The sequence below is a fragment of the Xiphophorus couchianus genome, chromosome 9 (assembly GCF_001444195.1).
Source record: "Xiphophorus couchianus chromosome 9, X_couchianus-1.0, whole genome shotgun sequence".
Lineage (NCBI taxonomy): Eukaryota > Metazoa > Chordata > Actinopteri > Cyprinodontiformes > Poeciliidae > Xiphophorus > Xiphophorus couchianus.
This window is the reverse complement of record NC_040236.1, coordinates 3,123,745-3,151,512: the sequence shown is the minus strand read 5'-3', so window position 1 is coordinate 3,151,512 and position 27,768 is coordinate 3,123,745. Positions and strand designations below refer to the sequence as shown.

Below are 27,768 nucleotides of genomic sequence, written 5' to 3'. Positions count from 1 at the left end.
CGATGACCTCCATTCGGAATTGACCAATCAAAGAAAAGTAGGTTACGCTCGCTCATGCGCAGTTGGGCCAGAGTAATTTGTTGATATCCTATTCACTAGTATTCATTTAGACCTTCGTATTCTATAGTCAGCTTTATCCACAGCGCGGGAGTTTAATTTACAACAGGAAGCAGAGCTAAGATAAATGTTTTCTATATGAGGGGCTGATGGAAGACGCACGGGATTTGGTGAGTGACTTTGAGACATGTTTGGGCCTGAGTTAGCGCTCCTCCTTTGTTGTTATCGCTTACGCTAGCAAGCTAATGCTTCTGACAGGGTTGTTTATTTGAAAGCGTTCATAAAAGCTTTGTGGTATAACCAAAATGATCGAGATTGACCTTAACTTTACACAAAAATGTATGTTTTATTTTAACGCAATAAAAACTGCTTCTTTGGCAAAAACAAAATTAAGAAAAAACGATTTCCGCTAGCTAGTTGTGCTAGTGCTTCTCGACAGAACTAGCATAACAGGCTAGTTTCAAAGTTCCTCTTATTTTTGTTTCTATTCTTTTTTTCTTAAATGTTGCAGTCTTCTGTTTTGTTCATGTATATTTTTATTTAGACTCTAATTGATGGCAGGAACATTTGCCCAGCATCTTTGTATGTTTCAGTGGGCTCAAATTCCACCTGTAATAAACTAAAGAGGAAGTAGGAATGTTTTGATGGCACTAAATGCTTAAAATTTGTTCAGGTGTTTGGAATCGACTGGCGAAGAATGTTGGCTTTCAAAACATCTTTTAAAATATGTAGATCAAAAAATCAGGATTTTTGTGATTAGTAGGAATGATCAAACAGATGCAGAATAGACCGGGGTAGTCTTATTTTTAGTCTTGAAAGCTTGCTTAAATTATTTGGTCAATATTAAAGTATATCAAATTGTCCACTTAAAATGTAAAGATATGTTGATCATTTTGGTGATGTAAAGTCGATGTTTTCAAACTATTCTTTTGAATTTTAAACTCTTATTTACCTCGAGCAGCAGAATCATAACATGAAACTTTTACATCAAGATCCTGCAACCTTTACAGTCCCAAAAGCAATGTTTGACCTCTGTCTACTGTAGTTATTTAAAAAGTCGCGTTTAGAGCTGCAAACGTTACATCACCATTTGATAAAAGACAATGTATGATTTTAACCATTTATTGTAGCAGATATGCTATTTATAAAGTATCACTATTTTATTGTTAGGTGTAGGTTCTAGAATAAAAAAAAATAACAAAAGAACGTTTTGCCAAAGGGGATACATTTTCTTCCATGGCATGTTACCTGAGCAGAATGCTAAAAAATAGACATGGTTTTAGATATAAAATAACATTCCTAGTCCTGTGTCATTCTGTATAAAAACTGAAACTGCTAAAACGCACATTTATCATAATATCTATATTTAAAATAATTTGTTGGTGCCTTATATATATTTTTATATCCAAACATAAACACATTGCTCAAACTTTGCCCAATTACTTATCTACACAGTATAATGGCGCTCTTTTTGCAAAGCTCCCTTGCTCCTTCGCCATTTCCTACTTTTGGGGTGTTTGTCCAGAGAACTGTTCGGACTGCAGATGAATTCATTTGCTGACAATTGAGGCATTTTCTGTACTTGAAGTTTGCTGTATGGAAATTCACTTACATGACTGATGAATATACAGGAATATCTCAGCAAATGATTCCAGTGACATAAATAACTTTTGAAAATAACCTCTAAGGTGGTATTAAACATATTTTTCACTAAGACCATATTTCTGTATTAATAGTGGGGTTTTTTTTTATTGGTCTGATGTAATGATCTTAAATGTTTTAACTGTAAGCAGAAATAATGGCCTGAAAATATCAGTCTGTGTGGAATTAATCTATATAATGTGTCACCTGGTCATAGTTACTTAAAATAAATTCATTTCCAATAATAATTTAGGTGCTAGGAATCACACCCTCCTTTCTCCCCAAAAAACTAATGTGGTTTAATCCAGAGTCAATACAATATACAATTAAAATACACAAGAGGTTTAATCATTTTTGAGACTTTTTTGTATACTAATAGGTTGGTTAATAAAATACACATAGTAAAGGACAGATTGGCAACAACAGACCCTTATTTCTGGGTATGAAATGAGGGTCTGACTTTGTGGAAGTGTGAACTGACCCACTTTGTCCCTGTCCAGTTGCCATCAGTGCCACAGTCTTAGAGAAGCTTTGGTTTAGCAAACTGATTAGTCTTTACCTTCTCCTTGTCTGAATAGTACAAACCTAACCACACTGGTTAAATTAAACTACATTATTTTTAAAACTAAACATTTACATAAATATCTTTTTAACCTTCAATGCCAATTTCCCGTTTTGGTGAAATGCACAAATAGTTATTTCCATGTTGATTTTATATTGATTTTCTCTTAATGAGAACAGAACCATATGAATATTCATCAGCTGCTCTGCTTCACTTGATAAACTTGAACTGTGGTTATCAGGAACAACCATGTTGACAGTTTGTTTCTGGCTGTTACAGTCCAAAAGATATAAATATGGGTGTTTCACAAATTTATTCCATTGCTGCACTTGACATGCTTTAATAATAGGCTCACATGTGCATCAAAATGTGTTTGGTATGACTTAGTTATCACAACATTTAGCAAATAGTTTTATTTTTGTTGTTTTTTCAGTTGATATCAATATTGTCATTGATGCCTCTTGGTACCTCAGCTTTAACTTTGGGAATTATTTTAATTATTTGATCCAAAACCTGCAGAACTAAAAGAAATCTCTGAATTTTCACTGCAATAATTATACTTCTTACTCCAGCAGGTATTTTTATGCAAATATGTGTTCACACATCCTCAGTCGACTTTAAAATCCATGACCTGTCTGTATTTTTGCTTGAAGGTAATCATTCAACAATGGTGCATTACAAATGATGCAACTTAAACTGGTGGGCCTGTTTTACGGGTCATGATGTATGTGTGATATTTGTGTAGACATTTTTTTTCCTCTGATCTTTGCCGTTTTCCTGTCAAGGCTGAGCGCACTGCACGTTCAGAGCGGAAGCGCCGGGACTCATTCGGGATGTTTGATGGCTACGACAGCTGCAGCGAGGAGTCCACCAGCAGCTCCAGCTCAGAGGACAGTGAGGATGACGTTGTGCGCTCCATCCCAACCAGCCTGCCCATCATCAAGAACAACGGACAGGTCTACACCTACCCTGATGGCAAAGCTGGGATGGGTCAGTACATAACAACTGCTTCCTTTGCCTTCTGTTTGAGAATCTTGACAAAACATGTTGAAATGGCACTTCTAGATGGGGATCACTTGGGTTGTTTACCTCTTTTCTTAAGCATTTATTGTTTTAAGTTAGAATTATTTTTAGTTCTCTCTCTTTAAACACTTTATGGAAAGTGTCCATAACGGTTCCACAGTTTAGACTAACTGAACTGGGAACAAACAGCTTTGTTTCCATGGTTTCCGTGAACATTTCTCCTGTCAGGGTCATGTTTCAGCTACTCATTCACATATTTGGTCTGGCATTTGTATTATAAAAGGGAATGCCTTAGTTTTTATACTCATCTGCTTGGTCTAAGCAGTTGCAATGGCAGGTATATGTTATATATATATATATATATACTTTCCCACTTGAATTAAATGTTTGTGTAATCTATTTTGTGATCTCTCCAGCTACATGTGAGATGTGTGGAATGGTTGGTGTTCGAGACGCTTTTTACTCCAAAACCAAGCGCTTCTGCAGCGTTTCCTGTTCCAGGAGTTATTCCTCAAATTCAAAAAAAGCTAGCATTCTCGCACGACTTCAGGTAAATCATCTGGATTAGGAGCTTGCCAAATCCTGGTATTTCAGTTCACTGACCCTGATGCCTGGCTCGTTTCGTTCCACAAGGGCAAGCCTCCGACAAAGAAGGCTAAAGTCTTGCAGAAACAGCCTCTTATGGCAAAGTTGGCAGCTTATGCCCAGTACCAAGCAAGCCAACAGAACCAAGCCAAGTCTAAATCTGGTAAGTCAGCAAAAAGCATTGATTGTATTTGATGAGTGTATGAGTTGTAGCCTGACCTTCACCTTCCCTGGACCTTCCTAGTCATTCCTGCAGAGAGCTTTGACTGGGGAAGGTATATCTGCAACAGTAACACGGTGGGAGCTCCCGTCAGCTGTTTTAAGCATGTAAGTTGCAGCTGAATATCAACAGGAGAGCCATGAGCTAAACTGTCTTGACTGAATATTGTGCTGATTTCTGTGTAACATCAGGCCCCTATGGGGACATGCTGGGGAGACATAAAGGAAGGAGTGAGGATTGAAGTGCCCAACTCTGACACCAACCTCTCCACTAAGGTCTACTGGATTGCAGAAATTATAAAGCTAGCAGGTAAGACTGTCAGAAAAGGTAAATGGTTCTAGGGAACAAGCTAGTTTCTGTGCAAATGATTTGTCAGGATATAGGAAAAAAGATTCCAATAAAGTTTTTTGTCATTTTCTAATAGTCCCTAGATAATTTCTCTAGTATGTGTAGGAGGTACACAGATGGTGCAAGAAGATGGCGCTAGCCAGTATTTTATTTTTTAAAAAAGTGTTGACTCGACATTAGAAATGCAAATCTTTCAGCGTCTTTTGATTCAGAAATGATTTTTAACTCGGAAACCAGTTTTTCTATTCAAACGGTCTACAGATTCTGTTTAAGTTATATTACTGACAAGAAGAAAAGACAGTGTACACAAACAGAACATTTATATAAAAATATTGTGTAAGATTTATTAAATATAGAATTAATTATATGTTCTGCAACTAAATTCATTCAATTTATTTTAAAAACTGGAAATGATTTAATAAATTATTTCATGTTCCTGAACTGAAGCACATTATGAATGGATTTCGACTTTTACCAACTTCACCAATCAAACTCAGTGGGCGGGATTAGAACTGAGACCCTGGCTTCTGATTGGCTGCTTCAAACAGCAAGTCAAGAGAACTTCTTCCACGTTTGCTTTGACTCTGTCATAAATCATTTATTTATTTGTTAATCTGACACTCTTCACTCTCATTATTAAACTAGTTAATTAGTTAAATTGTCAAGTTGAAAAAAGGAAATAAATGGAAGACGGTGGATTTTTAAGGCTGTTTTTTTCTGACTGCATTTTATAAAAATGAAGTGTTTTTTACAGGGAGACAGTAAATAATGTAGAAAATGAATCTAGTGGTTAAACGTAAATTCCATGTGTTTCCATGTTAAAGCAGAGGGTTGTGTTCTGTGGCTCTGCAGGGTTCAAGGCACTGCTGAGGTATGAGGGCTTTGACAATGACACCAGCAAAGACTTCTGGTGTAACCTGTGCATCCCTGAGGTGCATCCAGTAGGCTGGTGCGCCTCCAGCAGCAAACCACTCGTACCTCCAAAAAGTGAGCGTTGCTCCTCACTCGTTCAGAGTTTGATCTTGAAGCTGCTAAGTCTCCTTCTCGTTGATGCTAACTGCTGCTGTGACATCTGTCACCTCTCACCTCTAGGCATACAGCATAAGTACTCTAACTGGAAACCCGTTCTTGTGAAGCGTCTCACTGGAGCCAAAACACTGCCAATGGACTTTACTGCCAAGGTGAAACACGCAGCTTCCTACGGTTGCAGCCCAGCTTTGCCAAAAGCTTCTTTAAATCAACCGCTAACTCCATGCAGACAATTTCTGGTCATCTTCCCAACTTCAGGTCCGTGAAAACATGCAATTCCCATTTAAGAAGCTGATGCGGGTGGAGGTGGTGGATAAGAACTACTTGTGCCGGACACGGGTGGCTCTGGTGGAGCAGGTGATCGGAGGACGCCTCAGGCTGGTCTATGAGGACGATGGCCTTGATGACTTCTGGTGCCACATGTACAGCCCTCTGATCCACAACATCGGCTGGTCACGCAGCATTGGACACCGCTTCAAACGATCTGGTAGGAGGTGAAAATATCTCACACACTTTGCACTCCAGTCCATTCTGAGACTGGGCCATGTAGCTAAATGTACTGGATCATTTGTCCAAATCCTTGATTTCTGGTGTATAAAATCCAATAGTTAGTCATGCAGACTGTTTCTATACACATTGGGTTGTTCTCAGGAGCTCAGTGAACTCCAGCGGTACCATGATAGGATGAGAGGATGAACCTGAGCATTAAGTCTAGTGATTAAAGTTCCTAGTGATTAAAGTTCCTCACTACTAAATATTCCACAGGAGGCTACAGTCCTCCACCTGGCCGTCCTGAGTTCAAGCCTCCATCCTTGGCCCCTTTGTTCCTCTAAGCCTCCTCTCTGCCCCTTCCCCTCTGATTGGCTAATAGATGATGACCGCTAACACCATGACTGAATTATGAATATATCTCATGTAACTGTTTACATCTATCGCTGCCATGATGTTTCCCAACTTGCCGCATGAACAGGCTTATTCACGTGTTTTTAATTTAATTTTGTATTTGATGGAAGCACTGAAATTGTGAAAGTTTTGACATTAACAGGATATCAGCAAAGATTTTCTCACTTTTGCAGTGGAAACTGAGCTATGACAGGACTAGTTTAATTCATTCATTCTTTTTGCTGATGTAGCATTTTGTTTCCTCAGATGTCCCAAAGAAAGCTGAAGGACAGGTCGATGCCCCCACACAACTCTTTCAGAAGGTAAGAATGTCTGACCTTCCAGTGGTGCAGGACGTGCGTCATCAAGTGTGGTGAGGCGTCTCCTTAAATCAGGGATTCTGTTTAAATTAATAGTTTAAATGAATTTACATTGTTTATGACAACCATCATTAAAACTGTCTCTTCTTCCTTAATTCTTCCTTAAGATTGTAATGTACCATTTTATTATGCAATCAAACCTTTTATTGAAATGTGTCTGTTCTATCAATATTATTATCCCAGGTAAAAGACGTTGAGCAGAGTGAGGAATGGTTCAAAGATGGGATGAAATTAGAAGCTATAGATCCCCTCAACCTCTCTGCTATCTGTGTTGCCACGGTAAAAAAGGTGAGCGTGTTCACTTGACGTGATGTGGATGAACAAAGCAACTGATTTTGTTTTCATATTTTGATCACCTTTGAGAGGCAGCCTGATTGACATGTTGCTCTGCAGGTGCTGGCAGATGGTTACCTCATGATTGGTATTGATGGCTCTGAGGCCATCGACGGATCAGACTGGTTCTGCTACCACGCCATGTCTCCCTCCATCTTCCCTGTCGGCTTTTGTGAAATCAACAACATTGAACTCACGCCTCCAAAAGGTACACTTCAGTTTCTCAGCCCACTTTAAGTTTAACCAACACTGTGTTTCAGTAACTCCATTCAGAGGCAGAGTCTAAGTGGCTTTTTGCCCTTGACTTGTCAATAGAAGTAGTTACAGCTGATATGTAAGCTGGGCCCAGCTGGCTTTCAGATGTAGGGACAGATGATGCATGTGAGACCAGGTTTTAGATTTAAAACCCTAAACACATGCTTAGAGATCATTTGATAGAATTTGATGACCAAAAAGAGGATCACTGCATCCAACATGCATCGTGTGTGTAGAGCCGAACCGCTCTGACGGTTTTATTTCTGAAAACTCACAGCAGTGCGGAATATTAACATCTCTACTTGTTTCTAAATGGGCGGAGGGAGTTCAGAGCTCTTTAGCTTTATAAGGCTATGTTCACAGCAGGGCTTAATGCTCAATTTCATTTTCATATTATTAAAGACGACCGCAATAAGACTTTACATCCCCACCGCGACCCGCATGCGCAGAAGAAGATTGTAAACGTCACACAGCAGCGCTCTCTTCACAGGTGTAATAATGGACGCCACCGTCTATGGTTTACGTTGGTTATTCAGAGCCGTCAGCATCGTCACAGGATCATAGCAACACAAGGGAAGCTGATGAAAACAAAGTGCAACTGTTGGCAATCAGTTTTGGTTTTTTTACTGCGGTGAAAAACTGGATTTGGGTTGTGTTTTCCGGCTTTGTGTACGTAGCCTAACAGATGTTAGGTTCTGATTGGATCTTTTGTTTCCTTGGCTGTTCTCCAGGGTACACTAAGCTGCCATTTAAATGGTTTGACTACCTCAGAGAAACGGGCTCAGTAGCTGCACCTGTCAAACTCTTTAACAAGGTAAGATTTACTGGCCTTCTTTATCCTCTGGAGTTAGAAGTGACCTCTTGATTCAGTTCCTTTCCTTCCCTTGGTGTGTATAAACCGCCTCTACCATGCGGCTTCCAGGAGGTTCCCAATCACGGTTTCCGGATAGGCATGAAGCTGGAAGCCGTAGATTTGATGGAGCCACGGCTGGTGTGTGTTGCCACGGTGACGAGAATCGTCCACCGGCTGCTAAGGATCCACTTTGATGGCTGGGAAGACGAGTATGACCAGTGGGTGGACTGTGAGTCACCAGACCTCTACCCAGTGGGCTGGTGTCAGCTAACAGGCTACCAGCTCCAACCACCTGCCTCACAAAGTAAGAACCTCATGCAGCCCGGTTCCCTCATCCTCCTCTTTCTGCACCTGGATCCTGGTTCCCTGCTTCATATGCACATACACATGATGACGCATCAAAGAGTCAGGCAATCAGCAGGTCTGCTGACGATTCAGTCAGCAGATTCAACAGCAGGGTTCAGATCCTTCTGATTCTTCACATTTCTGTGACATCGTTTCAGCTCCAGAGCTCAACGACATGAAAGAAGGAACTGAGACTCAGTAACGTGGGACGATGCCAAAACAGCATCAACCTACAGAGATCCTGAACAATAAGACCTCTCTAAAGTAACTTGCACATTTTTATCAGTTCATGAAAACTGCGAGGCGTTAATGTGATGGCGCTATCCACTTATGGAGAGATTTTGTGTTGTTGCATGAGTTATTTCAGGACATGGTGTCTGCTGTAGGGTCAGTCTGATCCAGAAAGGATGAAATGTGACCAACATGTTAGAGAGAGATTCACATAATCATGTAACATCCGGGTCTCCACTGATCAATACAGACTTGTGAAAGTCTAACATGTAAAACCATCACTGCAGATATCTGACCCAGTTAGTATCTGTTTAATGTAAGCTGCCAGCTAAATGAACTGTGGTAACCCTCTGTGGGATTATTTTATTTTTTATTTTTTACCACAATCCCTTCAGGTAAATAAAAGCTGCTACAAATGCTGTTTTTTTTTCTAATGATCAATTATTCCTTGGGGGGGAAAAAACTTATTTATATATTTACTTTTAATAATTTTTTTTTTTTTTTTTTAAATAATCTCTCAAAATAAAATGTACCGTAGGTAACATTTTTCATTTAACAGTGTCAGTTATTTGTATGACGTACCAGCTTTGACATGACAAATGTAAATGTTTTTATTTATAATTTAATTAACACGTTACTTACTTGCATGAATTTTGATGAGTAAAAGTTACATCGTATTTTCAGGGGGGTTTTTTTACATGCAAAAGTTCAGAGCGGAACCTTTGTATTGCGTTTCTGTCACGTCCACAAATCTGATGCACAAGCAATGTCTGCAAACAGCAGCACTGGATGACAAAGCCGCTTCTCTCTGCCCAATTTTAGTTCACTGCTGCTTCTAAAAATAATCTGATTGGATGTTGGAAAAGCCTATTGTGCTAGGAGAAGCTATTCAAACCTGATTTTTAAAAAAAGTTTAATTTTGTGTTGTTTCCTCCCCTCCTCCCACATCCTAGTTTGTGTCCTTTATTGATGCCATAAGTTTGAGTTTTGGTCTCTGTTTTCAGGTAACAGAGACACACCTCTGTCTGTGCCCAAGCAGAAGAAGAAGACCCCTCAGTACAAAGGACAGAAGAAAAGTCAGTATGCTCTTATGCTCGGTGTCTTTCCTCTTCCTCTCTTTCCTCTTCCTCCGCCTGTCACTCGCTACTTTGGTGCTGGAAACTCATGCAAAATGTTTTTATTGGACCCAACGTGTCACATTGCACAACGTAGGGAAAAGAAGAAAGTTGAGATAACTCTCAGAAGCAGGAAGGATTGTGTCAGACCTTTCGGTTTGTGTTAACATCACCCAAAACACAGTGCTAATGTGAACACTAGTGGACAGTGGTAAACTCGGATTAGTGGTCAGGAGGTTGAAGAGTTTCTTTCAAATCACGGGGGATGTTGCTGCATTTGGGGGGCTTCCACTGAAGATATGGCTTCCAGGGTCTGAAGGTTACCTGAGTGTGGACATCTGCAGTGGTGGAAGCTTTCAAACTGAACAAGGCTGTTAAGGGCTGGTAATCTCCAGGAACTCCTGAAACAGCAGATGGTTTTAATAGTGGTGGACCTAATGTAGTTGTAGGAAGGGTGGGAGGAAAACGAAGAGGCGAGGTTGAAATACTTTTGTTTGGCCTCAAGAAATATCAACTCAAAAGGGAAAATAGGGAGGGAAGTGAGTCCATCGCCAGGGGACAGTGGTGGATGCTGAAGGCGACATGTTTTTGCAGCATTGTGGTTGATAATGTGGCATTGAGGTCTGGGGCCGATCCCACTCTAAAAAAAAAGTCTATTCCAGACATCGATGGATCCCAGGATCTGTGAGAAAGTTTACTCCCTAATGTTGGTTGGGAGGTTCTGACCTTCAGAAGGAGCAGTGTGGCTTTCACCCTCGTCAACAAACTGACTGTGGAGCAGATCTACACCGTGGTGGAAGTTTGCTTGGCAGATCTGTGGGTCTGAAGAAGGTTCTGGTTCATCTGTGCAACATCTTGTGGAGGTGCTGCCGGGCGCCGGGTTCTGTTGATGCCTTAGGGCCGTCCTGTCCTTTCACAGGACGGCCAGAGCAAGAGCCGCCGCTGCTGCTGCTGCTGCTGCTGCAGATGATGATGATGATGATGAATTTGCTGGTCAAAATTATTTTTTTAAAGTATTTTTCCCAGTTAGTCGACAAGTCGATGTGTATTTGAATTCATTCATTCATTCATTCATTCATTCATTCATTCATTCATTCATTCATATCATATTGTATTTGACCTGGAAGAGCCAATGACAATGACAGTGTTTCATTGTTACAATGGCAATAAAGATTGTATTGTACTTTCCATGTTGGCCTTTTATATATAGAGTTTTAAAGAGAAAAATTATTGAAGCTGTTTTGGATTAAACCTGCAACATAAAATAAAAAGGTACAACAGTTGGTCATGTGTACCCAGGACAAATGTCTTCCTGTTGCTCTGAGTCCAGAAAGTGGTTCTGGTTTTAGCTTCCTTGTCTTTTTGGTAAATTATGCAGCATTGGGTGAGGCATTGATAAAAAATATACAAATATGTAAAAAAAATAATAATAATTCCAGTTCCAGTCAAATGCAGGGATTGCAAACAGTGACACAGAGAGAGTTTGTAAAGCTGCTGGTTTAATATCACTGAGACATTTTGGATGTCAATTGAAATCCGTACAGATGTGTACGGTTATAGATGAATGACATGAAAGCAACGGCATTAAAGTTTCTACTAAATCAGGGTAGAAACAGTTTTTTATAATTATACTGCTGATTTTTATGCAAGTTTACTCACTGTATCTATGGAAACACACTGGAATTGAAAATTTTCTAAAAAAACAAAATTAACTGCAATGAATTAAATTCAGAGGAATCATCATTTTTGCAGTAGCATCCCACCATACTGATGTCTGAAACTCGATGTTGGAGCTGCTTTTGACCAGACTTTGCTCAGTAGCTGTTCACATACGAGCTACATTTTCCACTAAATGTCTCAGCAAAAAAATAGATATATTTTTAGGAAAAATAAATTGACTAAAAGACAAATGTTCCATCAACAGTTTGAGGCCGTCACTCATGTCTCAGTGCGCCACCTGCTGGGCTCCCTTCATGAGTCTTTGTTTCAGAGTTCTGAGTTCTACCTTGATGTTTCTGTCGTGATGCGCTGTGATTGTTTTCCTGGGTTTCAGTCAGTGTATAACTCTGGAACGTCATCATGATAATGTGCAGTAACAGGTGCCTGTGCTGTGGGCTCAGTCTTTAGATCTTCCAGCGTTTCCCATCCTCTGAGTCCGTTTTCAAATTAAGAATACCGTAGAATATATGTCAGGTACAGAGTTTCCCCCAGAAAACCTGCGGAGCCCGATGTAGGGGCGCTAGAGCGAGTGGCCCACTGGGTCTTTGTTAAAAAATGTGAGATGCATGAGCAGGCATCATAATTCATCATAATCATAATGTCATATGTGAGGCCAACAGGAAGGTGCAGTGACGATGCATTTGGTCAGAATCAGAATTGCTATCGTATAATAAACAAAATTTGTTTTAGTCCAGCCCATCCAAAGAAACAACGTCAGACATGGGTAGACAGGCGCCTGAGGCTGCAGCCAGCATGGGAAGAGCTGCCCTTTCATTTGATGAGAATAAAAATATGAGGAAAGTTTGTTCAAACAAAACAACTGTTAAACTGTTTGGCCAAAAATAACGAGAAGAAAGTTTAGAGGAGTAAACTAAGATCAAACCTAAATACACTTAAATTAATGACAAGAATGGTGGCGGGATTGTGTGCTGGTTCTGTGTGAACTCCTGCTTTCCTCTTTTGTTTTTCTCTTCTTTTTCTTTGGCTGAAGGAGGAAACAAAAACCTCTGCACACGAGAGAGGACATTTGGGAGGTGTTTATTGCTATGCAGGGGTGTGTGTGTGTGCTGGTGTGTGTGTTTGTGAGTAAGTCTGTGAATACTGTCCCAGATAGCGACCCTCTACACCCCCAAGCATTAGTCCTTGATAGTTGGGAGTGTTGGGTCAGGTCCACAGAAATCATGGCAGCAGATAGCCTCGAGGTTTATATAACATCCAGGAGAATTTGAGATAGCCAGCCGTCCGAGGCCGACGCAGAGAGAGCCAGTTCAGATGACGGTTGCTTTTGATCAGGCTGGCTCTGTTCGTTTTTCCGTCTTGAATGTTGGAAAAGCCTCTTGTGCTAAAAGAAGCTATTCAATCCTGATTTGAAAAAAGTCCTCACTGGAATGGCCCATCCATCCACACACACACATAAAAACATACACGCACACACACGTTTGCGTGGCTATCTACAGCCTAAACCTTACCCTCACCCTAACCTTAACCAAAACTCAATTCACATCTTAGTCCTAAATCTAACACCTGGCCCAAAAACAGTGTTTCCCCTTGTGGGGCCAGGCTTCAGTACCCACAAGGGGATACACTGTTTTCTCCTTGCCTTGTGGGTCCCCACAACATAGTATGCATCAGGAAAATGGTCCCCACAAGGAATTACAAACAAACACACACACACACACACACACACCGGCCAGGCGGCCTAACTACGACCAGGACAGCTGCCAAGATGGTGCACACCCAGTTCAGTGTGTCAACTGTAACCCTAAATTATTTTTGTCTTTACTTCTACTGTTGTATAAACAAGCCTGTACAAAACAAACACTTAGTTTGGTGGGGAGGCAAGTAAAGCCTGGTGGCCCGCCAGGCTGATAACACACTGAGAAAAACCCTGAGGTAGTTCATAGTGGGCAGGATGGAAATATGGACGCGGAAAATATCAGACACTGGAAGCAAAAGGTATGAGGGAGAGAGGGAAGAAGAAGTAGGTTAGAAGTGTGCAAGGAAGGACAGAGAATGCAAAGGTAGGAGGGACATGAATGGTGGCAGTGAGAGCAGCTCACCAGGGGCTTATTCAGATGGGAGAGTGGATGATCTTCCCAGCACTGCTTCATTGAAGGTGGCATCCTGAGCTCTAACCTTTTACTTTCCTTCTTGGTTCATGATTGAACTGCTCAACTGAGCCCTGTGTGCAATAAGCCCCTGGTAGCTGACCCCAGTCTGGTTGGTGTTTAGAGAGGAAGATTCCGGTTGGTCGACGGCCCTTCAGTCAGTCAGGCAGGAGGAGGAGCAGCTTCTCAGGAGACGAAGAGCACAGCCCACCCACTTACTGTGTCCAGGGGCCTGCTCGGCCCCGAGCACACCTGCACCCCATCCACAAATCAGGTAATGGCACACTTCTGACTACATGAGATGGGCCAGGAGCCCCAAAGGCTCGGGAGGCGGGGCCTCTGTGTGGAGACGCAGGCAGCTGCTGCTGCTGCTGCCCGTCTCTGGTTGGACCCGTCGCTGTCCCCTTTTAGAAAACCTTTTATTTCTGTTTTACTTGATGTTCTCAGTGCTTGACCTCCGGGGGGCCAGTGGAGCACCTGCACTGCAAAAACACTAAATCTTACCAAGTATTTTTGGTCAAGTTTCTAGTGCAATATGTCAATATTTGCACTAGATATTAAGGAATCCATTAGTGGATTGTTTGACTTATGAAAAAAATGTCTTGTTATAAGTGAAATAATCCACCAATGGAACTAGAACATTTTCATCAATATTAAGGAATTATTGACTTAAAACAAGTTCTTGTATCTTGCTGAAAAGTTACCTGTAAATAATCTTTCTTATTTCAAGTGTACTAAGATATTTGCACTGGAAACGTGACCAGAAATACTTGGTGAGATCGAGTGTTTGTGCAGTGAGCTGCGTGTGCAGCAGCGTGTCTGATCCCTGCTCTCTCTGCTGTCCCCCTGCAGAGTCTCTGCTGCGGATGAAGGAGGACCCGGCCGACGGGGACGAGTTCACCTTCACCCAGGGAACCTCGGACCAAGAGAGCAACGGCTCAGGCAGCTACTACATCAAACAGGAGCCATGAAGGGGCCCCGACAGGAAGCAGACAGGGCCCCGACAGGAAGAGACGACACAGATCTGGAAGCCTGTCGGACCGGCTTCAGGATTACTGAGAAACCCAAACGGGAACATGTCTGAACTGCTGCTGCCCGGCAGCTGTGGGTACCGGATCTCTGAGTTCTGACCCGACCCACAGACTCACTGAGCAGCTGTCACTGAGCCAGAGCTTCAGTTGTGTTGTTGCTTCGGTTGGTTTTTGGTTTTTGGCAGACGACAGAGACCTTTCCTTTGGAGCAGTACGGACAGATGGCGTTTGGTTTGTTTATAGTACTTGAAGATTTGAATTGATTTCTACTATTTTTGGGGTTGTTCGTTTTTTGAGGTTTTTTGTGTTGTTTTTGTTGCATTAACTTCTTTGGTGGCTGTGTGGAAAATGTAACTTGTTGTTCCTTAAAATCTTTTTACATTTTTTTTTTTTTTTACTCAGAGGTTTGTGGAATCCAGGTTCCAGATGTACATAAGACAGACTGGTAGAGGTCCAGTGCAGCTCAGCATTACTCTTCAGCTCTTTGTGTTTCCAGCTCAGCGTTGTTCCACAGAGCGCAGCGTGTAAATCTCTTCCAGCTTGTAGGCTTCTGATCAAAGTTTAGCCAATTTCAGTCCCAGCAGCTTCCCCTCAACAAAACTTCTTCCTTTCATTCGTAAGTCAACCGCTGGTTTCCCACGACAACCAGCTTTGTGGGTAGGACGTCGACAAAAGCTGAGGGAAACTTTTTGGCGCAAGATCCCCATAATGTTCTGAATCCTAACTGTCCCCAAAAACCCTTCAGCCCATTCCGTCGTGTTTCCAATGTGTTGTTGTTAACTCTGCATGATGTTTCCATGGGAACAGGCTGCCAGCCGCCCTCCCTCGGTCTGATGCTGATGGTCTTAGCAGCGGCGGCGGTGTGATCAGACTGGAACGGAACGTGTTTCGGGGGGAGGAGCTGCGCTGCTCCTGTGGAGTCGGCTCATTTACTGTTTCTTTACTGATTAAACACTGAATGCGTTCTACTGAGGAACCTTTCTGCTCAGGCTGGAACGATCCAGCAGCCCTCTAAAGAAGCTGTTTTCATTATGTCCATTAGTAATATGTGGGTAATATTTAGTGTTTTTTGTTTGTTTTGTTTCTCTGTGCTCCTGTGTGTGAGATCTGAGCCACAGAACGACACGATGCACTGCTTCCCCTGCAGTCCAGGCCACAGGCAGGAACACACAGAGCTCCACTTCCACATTCATACGGTCTACACAGATATATAAATATACATATATAATAAGATGGGACTCGTTGGGTCGTTTAAGCTAGACTTTAGCAGCTGTTTATCTTCTACCTCGTGATGCTGACAGCTAACAGATCAACCACAGGATGAGACGGATGATGGCAGCCATATGCAAACACATCCTGATCCCTTAGTGATCCACACCAAACACATCCATTCCTTCTCCTGCATACCAGGTCGTCTCATGTCAATGTTATGCAATACCAGAGCTTATATTGTTTGGTTATATGAAATAAAATTTATCCCAGCTGCAGCCTCTCAGATCATTATAGAAATGTAAGGAATAGAGTGTCTAACAGAAGCTTCTAACTGTGATTATTCAGGGGTTTCCATGGAATTGGCGCCGGATGGAGATGCAGGGCAGACGGTAGAAGGTCCACACGTAGGCTCAGAGTCACTTCTCAGGATGTGTTCCTTTAGCTGCAGCTGGAGCTGTTGTTTAGGACCAGGGTGGGGGAGGTGGGGGGTTCAGGATCTGCAGAATTTTGGGAACTTGAATTGTTTTCATATTCATTATTCTTCTCTGGAGCCAAAGCAGTGAGCCGATGCGTCAGCCCCTCCACTGTCAGCAAATCCAAGTCAAATTCTCTTTCTGCTAAATCTAACTGACTAGAATTCAGTTTTTGGTTTCAGTTACAGTTATGTTAGCGGTAGGGTGCACCGATTGCAGTTTTCTGGTCCATCCTGGATATTTTATATTTTTCTCTTTCCTGGAAAGTAGCTCAGTTAGCAACAGTGTGGTGTTGCTAACTGAGCATGTGCAGACGTGACCTGCTGCACAGGATATCCTCTGTGCAGAGGATAAAGTTGACAGCAACTGATTTTCAGATTTTTCCTGTAGATACGGTCGAGTTGTCATGTAAATCTGAATGAAGGGCAGGTCTGAGCCATCGGTGCACCTGCACTTAGCAACTTTTACTCTTTTTGTCATTGGTGTGGAAAATATTTGACTTCTGTGATCTAAATGTTATTCAGATATGAGAGCAGGTTTGTGAATCTGAGGGAGAAGCAACAGCATCAAATCTGGTTTCGGCACAATCACAACCAAACGACTGTTAATCACATTTAAAATGAACTTTTTAACCAAGACTAGCTTGGAGTTTGTTTACTGAACCTTTCTCTGTTTTTAGTGCTGCTAAAAACACAACCAGATGCAATGACCCATCTACACTTTCAGCAATAATTTATAGAAGTTGTAATGATTCCAAATGAATTTATGGTTTAATTTTTTATCAAAGGAGATCACCTCCTTTAAGACTTGTGATAACAGCGTGCGCTGCGGTCACAGTTGTATTTGGTTCGGAAACATTTTGCCTCAGGTCTGCCAATCCTGAAAGGATCTGTGGTTTCCTGATGGATGCAGCTCATGTGAAACAGCTTTTAAAGGAGCAATAATCGCTGCACATTAGTTCTGTTTGAGGTAGGATGAAAGCATTAATGTTTTGGTCCCAAAAGCTGTTGCTGCTAAAGTAGGAGGAGACGAGAACATCACTGTTAGATCTAGGAAATGATTCTTGTAGATAAGTCAACACTCCAGTGTCAGCCTGACCCTGCTGCTCATGGTCAGCCGCACAGGACGACATGGAAGTGATGATTTGGACTCATTTGCAGAAGATTTTGTCCAGACGTGCTGAGCTGCAGGCCCTCTGCTCCCACCCCGTACACACCGTCTCTGTCCTGGGTCACTCTAGATGTAGTTGGTCGTCCTCCAGTCGGTGTCTGTGGTCAGGAGCATCTGGAAGTCCAACCCCACCAAGAACTGACAACTGTTTTTGGAAATGGGAAGCTCAGGTCTGCTTTTCTGCAGTTTAAAGGTTTCATTGAAATGTTGTGAAATTAGAAGCTAAATTTTGCCCAAGAAGGTCAACTGCAAATGAGTTTTTAACGGATTTCTAAAGAACCGGTAACGACCGCCTGTTCTTAGGTGATTGACTCGTTCTCTTGGGGTTTCCCTTGAATTCGTCCCTGGTGGTTCTCCCCCTCCCCCTGCAGATACTAACACGGGTCTTTTGTATGTAATAGCCCTCAAATAAAATCATGATATAGTGGTGCTATATATAAATATATATATATATATTTATATTTGATAAGAATGACATTGTCTTGTTACTGTCAGAAGATAATTGTGTGTTCAGATTATGGTTTATGGGGTAAAAAAGAAATCTATTTTGGATACAAATTTAAATTTAGTTGGGTAAATTTGTGCTGTGATAAATAAAGCTTTGATAGACTTTGTAAATAAAGCCAACAGTTTGGACCAACTATAATGAAAGGTTTTCTTTGTTTTCCTTGTGTTACGAACTGTTTTCCGCATGGCTGTGAAAGTTTATCTGGTGGTTTTTGTAAAATCGGACTTTTACACTGAATAAAGAGCTTATGACGTCCGACGCTCGGAAATCCTTTTTCTCAGAAAGTTGAAGGAAATGATTTTCTTCACACAACAGAAGAACACGAGTCCTTTACCAATGATCCGTTTAATCTTCAGATATAATCGAGACACAAACAAATCCGTCTGAATATACACTTTCAAATCTGCAGCATGTACATTGTTGACTGTCCTTATGGAAGCATCTCAGTTCATGCAGAACAACCAAACAGTAAAAAAAGAAGAAGTTTTCTTCTGTTCTTGTTTTTACTTTAAAAACATTCATCTGGAATTTCAAATAAACTTCTGTCTTTCAAAAAAACTCCTGCTGACTTTCAGTAACATAGAAAAGTTTCCAGCCACCAATAATTAGCTTTGCTTTCTTTAGTATGAAAGCTTTTTTAGAAAGCCTGTATAATATATGACTTTATATAACTGATGAGTTCAGTGAAAGCCCTGACCTCAGTGTGACCAGTAGTGATCATCAGAGGAAGATGACCAGCACACACCAGGCTGCTTGGCCTCAGGCTTTTATTTAAGTCTCAGTTCTGTCAGTGTTTTTAAAAACTCTGCATGAAATGCAACATGTAGTTATGGCAAGATTTCCAAATAAAATGATCAAATTCAAGCTAACAGCATTCTGTCACATTCCAGCACGGCCAGGAGCGATGTGTGTGTTTTTTATTTTATTTATGACGCTTATTTTAAAGTATTGTTTTGTCTGATCTGAAGACTGTAAGGGAGCGATCTGCTCTCAGGTTGACGCTCAGGTCCTTCGTGTGGCCGTGACCCCGCCGTGACCCCACTGTTCCCCGGCCAGCTTTCCCAGATTCACCTAATAATCAAAAATTTTTAGATTATTATAGGACCAGAATCTCTGGATGCTTTTTAGCCAATTCAGATATTAAATCTCTGCACCATAAAATTGACCTCTATAAGTTGAGATCCTTCAGCTGAGTTTTAGATTAAAACTAGAGGCTGAAGCAACTGAGGCATAAAATGCATCTAGAAGAATCTGGTAATTCAGCACAAACATCCATTAACAAAGTCATAATGTAGTAGATTTGGCTGAATGTAGGTATGAATAAAACAACTCAATCTGGATCCAAACGCAGCAGAGAGAAAAACTTGTGGGTCATGATGTTTTTAGAGGTAGTGACAATACATCCGTTAAAAAAAAAATTTATTCAGGTTTTATGGCAAGTTGTCACTTCCAATGAAAAGTTTGGTTGTTTTCAAGCACCAACAGATTCCGACGTTTCGGTACATTCAGCAGCAGCTGCAGGAAATAGTTCCCAACAAACTGGACTCAGTTTCCATGCAGACGGCAGAAGTTCTCAGGTGGTTGAAGAACAAGGAATTATGGGATTGTTCTGGCTCGATTAGGACTCAAAAGTCGGAAAAAGATCTTCACACCGAGCCAAAACTCAAAATCAACATGGCTGCCACGCTACTACAATAGTGACAGCTGCAGTAATAAATGGCTGCCGTTCTCTCAGCTCGCTCCATAAAGTCTGTGGCAAATCTGTTAGCGCACATTTTGCCCTCGCTCCTTTATTGTGGGAATGGCTAATAGCGGCTAGCAGTTAGCCGGTTACTGAGCTAAACGGAACAAATCCCTCTGGGTTTCTGACTAATGGAATACAAAAAAAAAATCAAAACAATAAATTTTTTAATCTTTTTTTTTAATCATAAAATCTCATCTCTTTTTCAATAATTATTAAAAGTATCCATTTAAATGCCGTTGTTTGCTGAAATGTTGTTTGCCATGCTCATCTTTCTGATTGGCTGCCAGTCAAATTTATGAACCTGCTTTGTTCCTCAAGCAACCATAGCAACCACGAAATGCACAAGAAATTCCAGGTGTGCCAGTAGGTTTTAAAAAATATAGATTTTATATAAACGTGCATATTGCCACTTTTGAGTGGAAATCACATGGCAGAAATATTTTACTATTTTAAAGAAAATTTTGTTTGGATCTTCTACAATTGTTATATACACGTGTATATGCATACACATATCTACATACATATGTATATGCCTATACATATGTATATGTGTATATATGTATCAAACCTATTGTGTGGCAGAACATGGGGACTGCATGCACCAAACACTGTGACACGCTGCAGACGGACACACCGGGCCAGACGGACACACAGGGACAAACAAAATGACCTCCAACATTTTATTTTCACTGGAAGTGGTTGTTTAACAGCAGTAGTGAGAACTCTAACCAGTAGCCGGGTTCATGGCATCCTATTGCTGAACTGTGCTGGTGCATGCTGGTCTCAGCTCGGGTGACCATGATGATCTCAAGTGATTGGCTGAGGAGGTCTCCAGGGAAACCGTTCATATCATGTTTGTAAAGAAGTCAACTAAAAATCCAAGAGATGAAATAAAAGCTTTAAAAAGTGTTTAAAGTTATTGAGAAATAGTTCAGGATTTACACTAAATATTCTCCACTTCCTTAGGTTACTATTTTTCTCCACAGCTTATTTTAGGCCATTTCTCTGAAATTCTTGCACACATTGAGGCTCCATAGTTTCAGGCGGTCATGTTTTTTTTTTGTTGTTTTTTTTTAGCCCTACATTTACATTTAAAGAAGGGTAAAAAAAAGGATGCCACGTTTTTGTGAAGACTGATGAACTATGATACACAGTGATGAGGTGAATGTCAGCTGCAGCGCTCTACGGGACGTGGAGCATTCCTGGAGAACATGCACATGGATCCTGGTGGTGGAGAACAGAGCGGAACCTGGGGAATATACAGTAAACATGTCCGACAGCGTTCCTCACGCCTCTACTACCACGTGGAGGTGCCGCAGGTCCGGCTCCGGCTCGGCCAGCTGCAGCAGCAGGTCAACCACTGTCCACCATGACACCTGCCCCTCCCTGCAGGGGGAGCAGAAAGGCTGCTGGTTTCTCGAGGGAACCAGCCGGCGCCCAGAGCTGCCAGAACATCATCGTCCTCTGATCAGGGCAGTGAGGTTGGGGGGGAGGGGGGGGGGGGGGGGCTTTAGAAAGGAGAGTTCATCCCAAGTTTTGTTTCAAACTGCAGCTTCTGTCTCTTCTGGTACCGAACCCGATCCCTGAAGAGAGCAGAGAGAGAAATGAGCTGACATGATGGAGGTGAGCAGAACCCTGCAATGTTTTTTTTTTTTTTTTTTTAGAAAACCATGCATGGTTAGAAAAAATAAAAAATAAATTAAAACAACTGTTTTACAGGATTTTATAAACATATGCTACTTCTTTTTTTAAAAAAAACCAAAGTGGGATATTTCAGATTTTCTTTTACTGTGTTTTATGTCTGATTTCTTGTCACTAACAGACACTTTTTCATTGCTGCTGCTGTTTAAATCAAAATGTTTTACTTGAATCGTAAAGGGAAACTAAACGTTGCAAAACTCTTCTGCTCTGACTTTGTATTTCAGCCGTTTGAGTTTTGTCAAGAAAATCCGAGCTCATCCCACTTCCCCATGCTAGAGATTTTAGTTTAACAGTAATAATAAAGTTATCTTTAAAATGAATCACTCAAGTGATATCAAGGCCCAACAGTAGACTTAAGTGTCAATAAAATAAATCTGGTTGTGTGTGTTGTTTTTGTCTCATGCAAACTTTGCTTTAATTCTACTTTTTTCTATCTAATCATAAGAAATCATAGTCAGTCAGAGAGAGTCATTAAACAGGAAAAGCAGGTTTCCTGGAAAAAGAGGAAGTTTCCAGCCTGCAGATTTATAAAAATAGTTGAGACTATTTCTTAGTTTAAAGCATGAAAGTTTTAAAAAATTAAATCTAAACATTATTAGTAATTGGATAAGATTCAAAGTAAAATACTTATATGAATATTGGTTTACTTGTAATAATACACTTATATTTGTGGGAACTACAAGAAAAACAAGTAACTGTAACTTTAGTAGTAAATAATTAGAATCATGTATTATTCTTGGTTTCTTTTCAGAAAAACATCTGTAATAACTCACATTAAGATCATAATAAGAGTAACTAATAAGTTATGGTTATAAAATTATAAATGAATGATAGATCAGAGAAGCTGAAGAAAATAAATGTGATATAAGTTATGGTTATAAAATTATAAATGAATGCTAAATCAGAGAAGCTAAAGAAAATAAATGTCATATAAATGGGATTTTGACATTAAACTTGAAATGGTGTAAAAAGGTGTAACTGCAATTAAACATCACTGATATGTTGGAGGTAGAGAGTAGGTGAAAGGTTGTGCAGGCAAGGGACACAGGAGGTTGAGCAACCCTGAGACATTGGCACAGACATCAGGAAATGTCTGTAAGACAGTGATGGATATGAGATCATCTGTCTAAGCAGACAGCAGGCGCACCAGGGGGGTGGATGAACCCTATATAAGGTGAGTGCAAAAGAGGAACCTTTTGTTGGATCCTCCGGGCAGCTTCGAGCCAAGATCGAGATGGACAAAGAACTCTGCAGCTGAAGAAGAGCCGGGGCCACGGAGCCGGAGACTGTCCTGCACATGGAGACCAACCCGTCTGGCCCACAATCTGTGGCTTCGAATCGCACTTCTCTCATCGGCTGGGTTCTGACCCCAAAGACAAAGATGAAGACAAAGACAAGGAAGAAGAACTGGTGCCTTTTTTCCTGCCAGCACCAAGTCCTGTGTGACCTCAGCATCCATGCGGAGAGGAGGCTCATCAGACCTGCGGAGATCCTGGCCTTCGCCGATCAACATCTTCCTCCTGCTGCCACACCTTCTTCATCATCAAGCCAGGTCTGGGGTTCGAAACGCCAAACTCCGTCCGTCTCTCTCAAAGGTTCCCTTTTTTAGTTCTCAGTATCAGCAGTAGGGAAAGATAGACTAGATGACTGATTTTACTTATTTGATTATTTCTGCTACTGAATTAAGCTGTACTGACCCTTGCAAAAATGCCTTACTAATAAAATATTTAGCATAAAGAAAATCTAAAAGATGTTGTGGACATTCAGTTAATGAGTCACCTTAAAGTTCTTTGATGGTTGTAAAATAGCTGTGATGTTTGATTCTGGAGAGGAAGAGGTGGAAAATGTTTTTAGGTTGCTGGTAGCCCATATTTAAAACCTCATCCTTGGGACTCGCCCGAGTCACTAAAACCTACCTGGTTCAATAACAAATGCAAGTTGCAAAATAGAGAACGAGCGACCGTTAACAGGTGTGCTCTGTGAAACTAGTTGGCTGTAGGCTGCTCAGTCTGGCTAATTCACAGGGGGAAGAAGGGTGGGACACCTGGATGTAGGCCGTCAGATAACCAGGCGAATCGTTTCTCGAAACCAGCTTAAACAGAGTTTACTTCAGTTCTGGACAGGGTAAATCCCAGCAGATTTAGGAAACTCAACGGACCCGTTAGACGGAGAGCTGGTAGCACATCTCCCCTCTCAGAAGAGGAAGTACGAGAGTGAGAGAGTAGAGACAGAAAGGAGGGGGGGGGGTGTTGCGCAACAACAAGTGGCGCCCAACGTGGGGCTCGATCCAACGGAGTAGGAGGGCCCCATAAACCAAGTCAGTAAAAACAGATGTGTGATTCTGAATAGCTCACTTGGATGGTTAACTCTTAGGGAATAGAGTTAACGGTGACTGATAAGGCCGTCAGTCACAACCCTTGCAGTAACTGTATAGCATACAGGTGAGGGAAGGCTTCTACTGAGGATAAATGACCGGATCCAGACAGTAAAGCTAGTAGCCAACATAGTCTAGACCCATCCCTGCTCGAAGGCTAAAGAGAGGCTTTGGGGGATAGACAACTCGAACCGACAGAGAGACGGAGTGATGGATGATCACTTCGAGGAGGAAAATCTGGGGAAGAAACCGGAGGAAGCCGGTCGTCCAGATCGTTTGGAAAAGGAGGAGACCTCAACAGAACTGCATCAGCTTCTACACAGCTACTGTGACTCAGACCTGAAGCAAGTGGGGAAGTTGGTTCCAAGAATGAGGAACTGAAACATCAACCCCTGACAAAGGAAAGCTGGCTCACTCTTGCTGGAGTGGTTCGTGATGTAATGCTGACCAGACCAGCCAGCAACCATGCAGAGGAGACGGAGAAAGGTGTCATCAGCCGACGATGGATGAGCAAGCACACCGCGTCCTCCACTGCAGCCATCGAGAAGACATCCGGCAACAGAGGAACAAACACCAGCAGCTGACATCATCACACAGACGCAGACATGGTTAAAGACATCCTGCTGGACCCGGAGCTTGAAATTGGGCCAGCACAACCCACCAGTAAGAAACGACCGCAAGAGACATCTGAGAAGCCAGAACAACCGGAATGGACAATCTACACCGATGGATCCAGAAAGGGGTCCGACCAGTCGGCATACTGGGGATTTATTCTGAAGCAGGATGGCAGAGAGAAATGCCGTCAGAAAGGAAAAGCTCCCGGTAGTGCTCAAGCCGGAGAAGTAACGGCAGTACTGGAAGGATTGCTGGAGCTGGTGAAAAGGAAAATCAAGAGTGCCAGGTTAGTAACTGACAGTTACTACTGTGCTCAGGCCCTTAGAGAGGACTTGGCCATTTGGGAAGAAAATGGTTTCGAGACTGCAAAGGGCAAGCCCGTGGCACACAAAGATTTGTGGAAAAAGATTGCTGAGCTAAAAATGCAGTTGGAGATAGAAGTTGAGCATCAAAGAGCACACACGCATGAGGGAGCTCATTGGCGTGGGAATGATGAAGTGGACTGTTATGTCCAACAAAGGAAGATCGTCTTTGTCGGTACCGAGAAGTGGGACAGTACTCCCAGAGGACGGGAGGTCCCAGAAGAGTACGTGGTCGAGGTCGTGCGGAGCGTGCATGAGGCCCTTGGACATGCAGGCGTGCGACCTACCCGTAAGGAGCTGGAGGAGCAAGATCTTTGGATCCCAGTGAAACAAGTCCAACGCGTGCTGAGGGACTGTGAAGTGTGTGGTCAATACAACGCAGGTCGCCGAGGGCAGCGGATGGAAGGTTTGTTCATCAAGAGCACAGTCCCATGGGGTTCAGTCTGCATGGACGTAGCAGAGCCAATGGGGACAACAGGAAAGAGAGGTGAGAAGTACCTCTTGGTGCTGATGGACACAGTGACAACTGCTAGAAGAGCAGGTCTTCCCCTGCAGAGGAACTCCGTTCACATCACAGAAAGCAGGGAGGCGAAGACACTTCTCCTTTTTGCTTAGAGAAGGAAAAGGGAAGTTGCAGCTTGAAGTGTCACTGAAAACAGGGCAGAGAGTTTGGATTAAAGCTCAAGATCGGCCTGCAACTACGGTGATCAAGCTGAGATTCAACGCCCAAGATTTTGTAAAGTAAGTACTGAACTTCAACACAGTACTACTGATGAAGAAAGGGGTCCATGAGGAAGCAGTGCTCAAGCCAGTTCTTAGCTACAGCGAACCAGAACATTACAAGAAGATGGCCAGAGAATCAAGCACCATGCCATCCTACAGTAGACTGGTCACTATTACAGGAAGGTTGCCGTTCAAAGAACAACTTCAAGGCTTTGGACTGGGAGGGCCGTGAAGAAATTGGATTATGCTAAAGAAGAACTCCTGTCACAACCTGATGGATTAAAATGGAAAAGGATCATGATTACGGATAAAGCGTCATGATGCTTATGCTTTTTGCTTTGCTCTGCTGAACAGCCAGAATTTGATTTTTTTTTTTTGAGGCCTTCTGTCTCAGCCCATCTTCCCTAAAGAACCATTCCACATCCTGAAGAACCGACAGTTCATCCAGCGAAGGTTCCTGTAGAAGAATCAGAGCGATCCAAGTTTTCTTCGACATTCATCACCTCATGGGGGAAATCAAAACTCCAAAGAGGGGGTGTCAAGAGAAGTGGAGTTTTGATGACTACACTGAGCCCTCTGTGAAAACTGAGGATGAAGAATCTGCATCTTCACATCCCAGACGAACTTCTTCTCTTTCTAGGGGATGAGGACGGCGAACTGCAGGAGGGTGATGGACTCCCAGCATGTGAAAGGTCTGACCTCGTGGAGGGGGTGTCAAGAAAATCCGAGCTCATCCCACTTCCCCATGCTAGAGATTTTAGTTTAACAGTAATAATAAAGTTATCTTTAAAATGAATCACTCAAGTGATATCAAGGCCCAACAGTAGACTTAAGTGTCAATAAAATAAATCTGGTTGTGTGTGTTGTTTTTGTCTCATGCAAACTTTGCTTTAATTCTACTTTTTTCTATCTAATCATAAGAAATCATAGTCAGTCAGAGAGAGTCATTAAACAGGAAAAGCAGGTTTCCTGGAAAAAGAGGAAGTTTCCAGCCTGCAGATTTATAAAAATAGTTGAGACTATTTCTTAGTTTAAAGCATGAAAGTTTTAAAAAATTAAATCTAAACATTATTAGTAATTGGATAAGATTCAAAGTAAAATACTTATATGAATATTGGTTTACTTGTAATAATACACTTATATTTGTGGGAACTACAAGAAAAACAAGTAACTGTAACTTTAGTAGTAAATAATTAGAATCATGTATTATTCTTGGTTTCTTTTCAGAAAAACATCTGTAATAACTCACATTAAGATCATAATAAGAGTAACTAATAAGTTATGGTTATAAAATTATAAATGAATGATAGATCAGAGAAGCTGAAGAAAATAAATGTGATATAAGTTATGGTTATAAAATTATAAATGAATGCTAAATCAGAGAAGCTAAAGAAAATAAATGTCATATAAATGGGATTTTGACATTAAACTTGAAATGGTGTAAAAAGGTGTAACTGCAATTAAACATCACTGATATGTTGGAGGTAGAGAGTAGGTGAAAGGTTGTGCAGGCAAGGGACACAGGAGGTTGAGCAACCCTGAGACATTGGCACAGACATCAGGAAATGTCTGTAAGACAGTGATGGATATGAGATCATCTGTCTAAGCAGACAGCAGGCGCACCAGGGGGGTGGATGAACCCTATATAAGGTGAGTGCAAAAGAGGAACCTTTTGTTGGATCCTCCGGGCAGCTTCGAGCCAAGATCGAGATGGACAAAGAACTCTGCAGCTGAAGAAGAGCCGGGGCCACGGAGCCGGAGACTGTCCTGCACATGGAGACCAACCCGTCTGGCCCACAATCTGTGGCTTCGAATCGCACTTCTCTCATCGGCTGGGTTCTGACCCCAAAGACAAAGATGAAGACAAAGACAAGGAAGAAGAACTGGTGCCTTTTTTCCTGCCAGCACCAAGTCCTGTGTGACCTCAGCATCCATGCGGAGAGGAGGCTCATCAGACCTGCGGAGATCCTGGCCTTCGCCGATCAACATCTTCCTCCTGCTGCCACACCTTCTTCATCATCAAGCCAGGTCTGGGGTTCGAAACGCCAAACTCCGTCCGTCTCTCTCAAAGGTTCCCTTTTTTAGTTCTCAGTATCAGCAGTAGGGAAAGATAGACTAGATGACTGATTTTACTTATTTGATTATTTCTGCTACTGAATTAAGCTGTAC

At 41.9% G+C, this 27,768-nt stretch overlaps 2 protein-coding genes across 5 annotated transcripts in view; one reads left to right on the top strand and one right to left on the bottom strand.

The window, feature by feature from the left end:
• The first annotated feature begins 60 nt into the window (after positions 1–60).
• On the top strand, positions 61–18,335 carry mbtd1 (mbt domain containing 1). 3 transcript variants are annotated; one of them, XM_028027909.1, is made up of 17 exons: positions 61–227; positions 3,046–3,250; positions 3,700–3,833; positions 3,917–4,031; positions 4,113–4,195; positions 4,280–4,397; positions 5,289–5,423; positions 5,529–5,617; positions 5,724–5,952; positions 6,615–6,670; positions 6,911–7,015; positions 7,121–7,268; positions 8,047–8,129; positions 8,238–8,472; positions 9,749–9,820; positions 13,811–13,960; positions 14,539–18,335. In XM_028027909.1, exons 1-17 carry the CDS (start codon positions 207–209, stop codon positions 14,655–14,657), a joined length of 2,097 nt encoding a protein of 698 aa, XP_027883710.1. In that variant the 5' UTR covers positions 61–206; the 3' UTR covers positions 14,658–18,335. The 3 variants fall into 3 exon arrangements, with proteins under 3 accessions (XP_027883710.1, XP_027883712.1, XP_027883713.1); XM_028027911.1 differs by lacking the exon at positions 13,811–13,960; XM_028027912.1 differs by lacking the exons at positions 9,749–9,820; positions 13,811–13,960; positions 14,539–18,335 and adding an exon at positions 8,672–9,165 and having other exon boundaries at positions 8,238–8,573.
• Positions 18,336–18,406: 71 nt separating this feature from the next.
• Positions 18,407–27,768, bottom strand: part of tmem94 (transmembrane protein 94) — a 36,565-nt gene continuing 27,203 nt past the window's right edge. Inside the window, exon 31 of one of the 2 annotated variants that reach the window (XM_028027908.1) lies at positions 18,407–21,407. In XM_028027908.1, the coding sequence (XP_027883709.1) occupies positions 21,335–21,407 (73 nt within the window). In that variant the 3' untranslated portion in view covers positions 18,407–21,334. The remainder of the gene's footprint in view (positions 21,408–27,768) is intronic. The other variant, XM_028027907.1, reaches the window with a different exon arrangement.